Source organism: Giraffa tippelskirchi, chromosome 3 (genome assembly GCF_054371585.1).
Source record: "Giraffa tippelskirchi isolate mGirTip1 chromosome 3, T2T-mGirTip1v1.2.pri, whole genome shotgun sequence".
Lineage (NCBI taxonomy): Eukaryota > Metazoa > Chordata > Mammalia > Artiodactyla > Giraffidae > Giraffa > Giraffa tippelskirchi.
In genome coordinates this window covers 22862886-22870354 of record NC_137277.1, presented here as the reverse complement: position 1 = coordinate 22870354, position 7469 = coordinate 22862886, and the positions used below count along the sequence as shown (strand labels likewise).

At 46.8% G+C, this 7469-nt stretch overlaps 1 protein-coding gene across 5 annotated transcripts; it reads left to right on the top strand.

Annotated features, from left to right (window-relative positions):
• The first annotated feature begins 770 nt into the window (after positions 1–770).
• On the top strand, positions 771–4401 carry RPL19 (ribosomal protein L19). 5 transcript variants are annotated; one of them, XM_081582254.1, is made up of 7 exons: positions 771–803; positions 1221–1388; positions 1553–1659; positions 2633–2755; positions 3382–3502; positions 3870–3980; positions 4193–4401. In XM_081582254.1, exons 3-7 carry the CDS (start codon positions 1554–1556, stop codon positions 4314–4316), a joined length of 585 nt encoding a protein of 194 aa, XP_081438380.1. In that variant the 5' UTR covers positions 771–803; positions 1221–1388; position 1553; the 3' UTR covers positions 4317–4401. The 5 variants fall into 5 exon arrangements, with proteins under 5 accessions (XP_081438380.1, XP_081438381.1, XP_081438378.1 ...); XM_081582255.1 differs by having other exon boundaries at positions 771–960; XM_081582252.1 differs by lacking the exon at positions 1221–1388.
• Positions 4402–7469: the final 3068 nt, after the last annotated feature.

Sequence of the window (7469 nt, the reverse complement as noted above, 5' to 3'; positions counted from 1 at the left end):
TGGGTTCTTAACCAAAAGCCTTCGGTTCCCCGAAGCAAGAAGAAAGAACTATGAGAGGTCCTGTCGTTTGATTTTTTTTAAAGACTTTCCAACTATTCTTTCACTCACTTGCTATTTCTCAAGTGCTTACTTATGTGCAAAGCTGTATGAGCCAAACCCAAGACTGGTTCCTGCCATCATGGAGCTTGTCTTAACGCCTTTTGCAAATTAGGTATATCATAACTAGGTACACTATACAGGGGAGGAAACGGAGGCACTAAGTGATTAAGGACCACAGTGGCTCAAAAACTAATGTACTGCACTCCAGCGTTCCCCAATTACTGGGAGGGTGAATAAAAGGTTGCTTTTGTCTGGTATCTGAGCTCATTCTCTCCTGCTTTATTTTTTTCCGCCATTAATAAAACATCCTTCCACAAAACCCACTACACCTGGGAGGAGTAGCCCACTCTAGCAAAGCCCCTTTAGCACGCCTGCGCAATCCATCTGACTTCCGGCTTCCTCTACCACGTCATCGGGTACCCTCGCTGCGCATGCCTAATAGGAAGTCGGACTATACCACTTTGGCATACCAAAGGGGGATATGTTCCATGTTTTAAAGTTTAAAACCGATTCCTGATGTTAGACTTCACTACTCTGGGTCTTTTCAGAATATATAAGTAAGTATAGGGTGGCGGAATATGAAAGGACCGGACGGGAATACGGGCGAAAGCGGAACGGGGGATGGACTCTCCCCTTCACAGATAATGGGAGGAGCCTAGCGAGGGCAAGTTCTTTCCTTTCGCCGCTGCGGCCGCGGCCATGAGGTAAGTGCTTTCGGGTCTCTGATCCTGGTTGATTTTTACTTTGCGGGGCTCGGTACCGCGGCCCATACGGGAAAAGACAGGGCGGAGGCCGCCCTGAAGCGGCTGGTCCTGGAGCTTGGGGTAGCCGGAGCACACTAGCGCCCGGCCTCGAGGGCAGGTGGGTAGGGGGACGTCCCGGGAACTCTAGGCCGGGGGAGGGCTGGCTATGCGCCCTGCACGTGTCTGAGGCGACCCACTCGGGCAGAGGAAAGGCGGCAGCGGGGACTAGGCTGTGGCCCCCTTAACTCTCTGGGGCAATCTGTGACTCCGAGCCCATCTCTGCTTCCATGTGACGTAGGACAGGCCGCGAATAGGCCCCAAGCCTCTGCCTGCCAAAAGTGAGGCGATCCTAGCATTTTGATGCCTTCTGCCCCGTAGACCCGTCATTAAGAAAACTTTTAAAGCTAGTTTATTGCTGAGATAAGAGGCAAACGAGCCCAGGAACCAGAAGACTAGACGACTAGCAAACGAGCCCAGGAAACAGTCCACTGGCCACAGAGTCTTCACGTTAAACACTTATTTTTCGTGCTGGGTACCAGAAAAGGCGTAAGCCCCCTCTTCACTTCAGTTTTATCCGTTAATCTTATTTTCCAGAGGGGGAAACAGACACAAAGACGTTGTCTACGTGGGGTGGGCAGATTTTGTTGGAGATGCTCAGTCTTGCCCAGGAATGGTTTCCAGGACCTGGTAGTGTTTTCTGTTTGTCACAGTATGCTCAGGCTTCAGAAGAGGCTTGCCTCCAGTGTCCTTCGCTGTGGCAAAAAGAAGGTCTGGTTGGACCCCAATGAGACTAATGAAATCGCCAATGCCAACTCCCGTGAGTTCTTGGGGTCTGCGTTCCTTCTTTACCCTCCCCATTTCTCATCCTTTGTGCAATGAAAGGTGACACAATTATGTTGACTGTTAACATAGGTTAGCTCACAGTCTGGCGGGGGGGGGTGTCTCATAAAATGGAGGAGTCATGAATATATGGATTGCCAGAGGTTCTCTTCCTGACCTTTGCCAGAATGACAGGTTGGAAGTTGATGGCAACCACTCAGTGTTACATTAATAAATATCGCTAGAGTGGATGTTCTGTTTTATAGCTATGTGAGGAATTTATGGAGAGACAGTACAGGGACTGGGGAGGGGGAGAGAGCCAAGGAAATGAAGTGATGAATTGGGAAGTTCAAATCAGAAGATAGAGTGGGCAAGTAGGAATTTATAGCCAAGGAGCATGGTGAAGGGGGTCAGTGGATGAAAAATTACTAAGAGGACGACAAACTATAATGGAGAAGAATATGAAAATGTGTGTGTGTGTAAGAGGAAACAGGTTAGGGGGTTTCTGGCTGAACGGACCTAACAGGATTCTTCAAGGAAGTGTACAGATTGGCCTGTGAGAAGCTTCAGGAGCTGATGAAAGTTTAGCAGGAATCTTGGTCAGTATCAGGGGAATTCTTTTTCTGTTTGGGCTTGTGGTATTGTAATTTGTGCTCAAAAAATCCTTATTTTAGACTGGTAGCTAATATGTGAGACAGAATCTGAGGGACTAGGCCATATGTGTATACTATTTTGATCACATATCCCCAAATACGTATATTTTGAGTGCTGTTAAGACATCTAAAAGGATAGAAGTTTTTTTGGATTGTTTTTTTTTTAGGAAAGAAAAGAATGGTCCCCAGTTTGCACCATTTTTGAAAACCAGGGATGTGAGCCATGCCCCTTGTCATGTCCTGTTTGGACTCGAGTTATGACCGGCATACTTGGCACTAGGGCCCACCTGACTGACCAGGTATATTGTGGTTTCCCAGGCCAGCAGATCCGGAAGCTGATCAAAGATGGGCTGATCATCCGGAAGCCTGTGACTGTCCATTCCCGGGCTCGATGCCGGAAAAACACCTTGGCTCGCCGGAAGGGCAGGCATATGGGTATAGGTAAGTGCATTCTATTTATTGCAAGACTTAGGGACAGATACATAATGAAATCTAGACTGGGATAGATTCAGAATCTTTCCCCATTCTGACTCATTTTGAACCCTTTTCTTAGTCCGTGATGCTTGGTGTGTTTTTCTGTCTGCAAATCAGAAAGTTGGCACTGGTGTGGGAATTGATGGTATTGGTAGAAAGAGGTCTTATTTATTGAGCACCTATACGTTGCCAAGGATCCTACTGGATACCTGGGAAATGTCGTCCTATAAATCCTAACATCACTTTGTAAGGTTAGCATGATTTGGGGAAATAAAGGTCACACTGCCTTTTAAGATCTTCCAGCTTACCTGGTGCAAACTGCCTCAGTGCATGTCCTGGAGTATTCACATTCTGCCTGAAGTAAATGAGGGATACTTGCCTTGTTTCTGCTTCCTTGAAAATTGAGTAAATGAAAGAAGTTTAATACTTGGGGTCATCTGTAAAATGGAAATAATGCTACTTAAGATGAGGTACAACTCTTGGTACGTGACTCAGTGGGCTATAGAGTGTTGCAGAAGTTAGTGGCTCTTGTTGTGACCAATCAGCTGGCTCTAGTAACCCAGATGCACTGTGGTGACTGTTCTTCCTCCTAGGTAAGCGAAAGGGTACTGCCAATGCTCGAATGCCCGAGAAGGTAACCTGGATGAGGAGGATGAGAATTCTGCGCCGGCTGCTCAGACGATACCGTGAATCTAAGAAGATTGACCGCCACATGTAAGTACCTTCTCTTGGGCTCACCAAGACCCATTGCTGCTTTGATGACTTGTTCTTTGCACAGATGAAAGCTCTGTCTCATTGGCTGTGGGCAGAGAGCCATGTGTCTCACACTTTTCTTAGGAAAGTTCTTCCATTCTGTCCTCCCTGCATACACCATCAGGGTAGCCCAATATCTGCCAGGTGAGCTCTTCTGTGTCCTAATTGTGCAGAAAGTCTTGGATGAGGGAAAGAATTCTCTGCACCAAGAGGGGAGAGGACAGGAACTCTACATGCTTAGGGGCCTTGTGTAGAAGAGCAGATCACAGGCCCACCTCTATTGATGCCATTGCTAATCAGAACCTCTAATAACCCTTGTACCCTACAGGTATCACAGCCTGTACCTGAAGGTGAAGGGTAACGTGTTCAAAAACAAGCGGATTCTTATGGAACATATCCACAAGTTGAAGGCAGACAAGGCTCGCAAGAAGCTTCTGGCGTAAGCTCTGAGACATTTAAAATATGCTAATGTCTAATTTTGACTTCCATGCAGTCTGTCCAGAATACAGCTGTTGTGTTAGAGATACATACTGCTGTGTCCTGTACACACCCGCACACCACCCACCATCAGTTTTGGGATAGTGTGGGGCTGTTGGTTAGTTGAATCAGCTTTTGGTGTCCCCAACAGCTCACCCATCTTCTCTTCTCCAGGGACCAAGCTGAGGCCCGCAGGTCTAAGACTAAGGAAGCCCGCAAGCGCCGTGAAGAGCGGCTCCAGGCCAAGAAGGAGGAAATCATCAAGACTCTGTCCAAGGAGGAAGAGACCAAGAAATAAAGTTCTCCCCCTCTTCTCTGTACATAGTGGCCTCGGCAGTTGCATAGATCACTCATTCAATAAAAGACAAGCCTTTATCTGCCTACCTCTCTGCTTCCAAAGTCTTCAGTGGGGTCTTCACTGTTTACAGGACCAGAACTGAGGACTGGGATACAGACCTTTCCCTGGGTTCCTGCTTTGTTGCTTCCTTGACTCCTAGCCTCTGGTCAGGCTCATGCCCCCTCCAGCCATGGAATGTGGGGCCTACTTTGAAGGGAGGGGAGGAATGACTTCTACCCAAGCTTCGGATATTGTGCCTCAAAACTGCCCTTTACAGCAAAGTATGAGTGGCACCTCAGACACGGTCTCAGATGTTGTTTTTTGATTGGTATTCAGTTGTGAGTTGTCACATTAATTAAAAACAACAGAAAATAGTATGCTCCTCAACTGCACTGAGGTTCAAGGTTGCAGTCTGCTGCCTTGGAACCCCAGGACAGTGGGGATTGAACCACACCGGTCCAGAAGGTATGATCTGAACCTGAACTGCTGACTGCTGCCTTAGGTCTTTAGACAGCCTGATTGAGAAAGAACTGAAGCCATCATTTTGAGCATCCCTATTTTTAATTTCTAAACCTTTTTTTCTTTCCTGTCCTTAGCAGTACTGTTTCCTGTTTTGTTTTTTGCTTTATAACCATCAAAAGGGGTCCAAAGAAAAAAAAGACTTTCTTGGCAAAAGAGTTGGAATAAAGGCACATAACACAGTTGTCAAAGCCATTCTGGGTTAACTTCATACTCTTTGCAAATGAATAGTAGGTTTTATCTTCCCTGTCATGGTTTAGTAATATTCAATAAATTTTTCAATAAAATATCTGCTCTATGAGCCAAGTACTGAGGCATTTACATTGACTTGCATTGATTCTCTATAAAGTAGGGTATTTGCTTCTCCATTTTCAGATGAGAAAAGAGGTTAAGCCATGTGTTGGAGTCACCTGTTCAGCCTAAATTAGTGTTGCATCATTAGGGATGGAGAGAATGAATTTGAGATGAATAACCTGGCTTGGTTCCCAGGCCTCAAGCTTTGGAAGACTGGGCAAGAGACATCTGATGGTCAGAAGGATCCAGTCACAGTGGAGAATGCCTGGAAGAGCTGACTTGAATATATTGCGTGGGTGACAGTTTGAGGGACAGTTGTCCAGATGGAAGGGATCAGTCAACCAATTAAATACAGAAGTGTCAGCTCTGGTGAGAAGTGGGAAGGAAAGGGGAACAGCTATGACTGGTGACCCTCCTGTTTACTTGCCTGCCTTCCACCTGTCTTCAGGAGGAATTCTTGTTTTGGAGTAATGCGAAGGCTGAGAATAGCTGCCATTTCTGAGAGGACGATTTGTAAGGAGGCCCCTGGCGTGGTTTCCCATTGCTCGTCCCTCTGCAGGCTTTGGCCATAGTTCAGCGGTGTCCAGAGGGTGGTCTGTTCTCGTCTACCTGCCTGACTTTCTGCAGAGGTACCTGTGGTTGGCCCAGTAGTCGGCCCAGTAGTCGGCTGTCAAAAGTGCCGGCCCCTGCGCCGGCGCCGGCTATAGCCGGGTGGGAAGGCTCAAGATGGCACCTGTTGGAGACCCCAGTCCACATGAGTGTCCTCACGGAAGTAACAGCAGCCACCACAATGCTGACAGGCTATTTGACCCTGATCCCCAGAAAGTTCTACAAAGTGTCATGAGATCTTCCCCACCCAGGGATCGAACTCGGGTCTCCTGCACTGTAGACAAGACGCTTTACCATCTGAGCCACCAGGAAGTATAATACCAGGGTAAGCGGTATTAAATCCATCTGTTAAATCAGGAGGTAAGGGGCGGTGGCTGTGCTTTGTTGGAGCAGCCCTGAAGAGAGACCCCATGTCCAAGGTAAGAGAAACCCAGGTAAGACAGTGGGCACTGAGAGAGGGGATCAGAGGGCAGACAGGCTGAAACGACAGTCACAGACAACTAGCCAATCTGATCACATGGACCACAGCCTTGTCTAACTCAATGAAACTAAGCCATGCCGTGTGGGGCCACCCAAGACGGACGGGGCATGGTGGAGAGGTCAGACAGAATGTGGACCACTGGAGAAGGGAATGGCAAACCACTTCAGTATTCTTGCCTTGAGAACCCCATGAACAGTATGAAAAGGCAAAAAGATAGGACACTGAAAGATGAACTCCCCAGGCCAGTAGGTGCCCAATATGCTACTGGAGATCAGTGGAGAAATAACTACATAAAGAATGAAGGGATGGAGCCAAAGCAAAAACAACACCCAGTTGTGAATGGGACAGATAATAGAAGCAAGATTCGATGCTGTAAAGAACAATATTGCATAGGAACCTGGAACGTTAGGTCCATGAATCAGGGCAAATGGGAAGTTGTCAAACAGGAGATGACAAGAGTGAACATCGACATTCCAGGAATCAGTGAACTAAGATGGACTGGAATGGGTGAATTTAACTCAGATGACCATTATATCTACTACTGTGGGCAGGAATCCCTTAGAAGAAATGGAGTAGCCATCATAGTCAACAAAAGAGTCCAAAGTGCGGTACTTGGATGCAATCTCAAAAACGACAGAATGATCTCTGTTCGTTTCCAAGGCAAACCATTCAATATCACGGTAATTCAAGTCTATGCCTCGACCAGCAATGCCGAAGAAGCTGAAGTTGAACAGTTCTATGAAGACCTACAAGACCTCCTAGAACTAACACCCCCAAAAATATAGGGGACTGGAATGCAAAAGTAGGAAGTCAAGAAACACCTGGAGTAACAGGCAAATTTGGCCTTGGAGTACAGAATGAAGCAGGGCAAAGGCTAATAGAGTTCTGCCAAGAGAATGCACTTGTCATAGCAAACACCCTCTTCCAACAACACAAGAGAAGACTCTACACATGGACATCACCAGATGGTCGACACCGAAATCAGATTGATTATATTCTTTGCAGCCAAAGATGGAGAAGCTCTATACAGTTAGCAAAAACAAGACCGGGAGCTGACTGTGGATCAGATCATGAACTCCTTATTGCCAAATTCAGACTGAAATTGAAGAAAGTGGAGAAAACCACTAGACCATTCAGGTATGACCTAAATCAAATCCCTTATGACTATACAGTAGAAGTGAGAAATAGATTTAAAGGACTAGACCTGATAG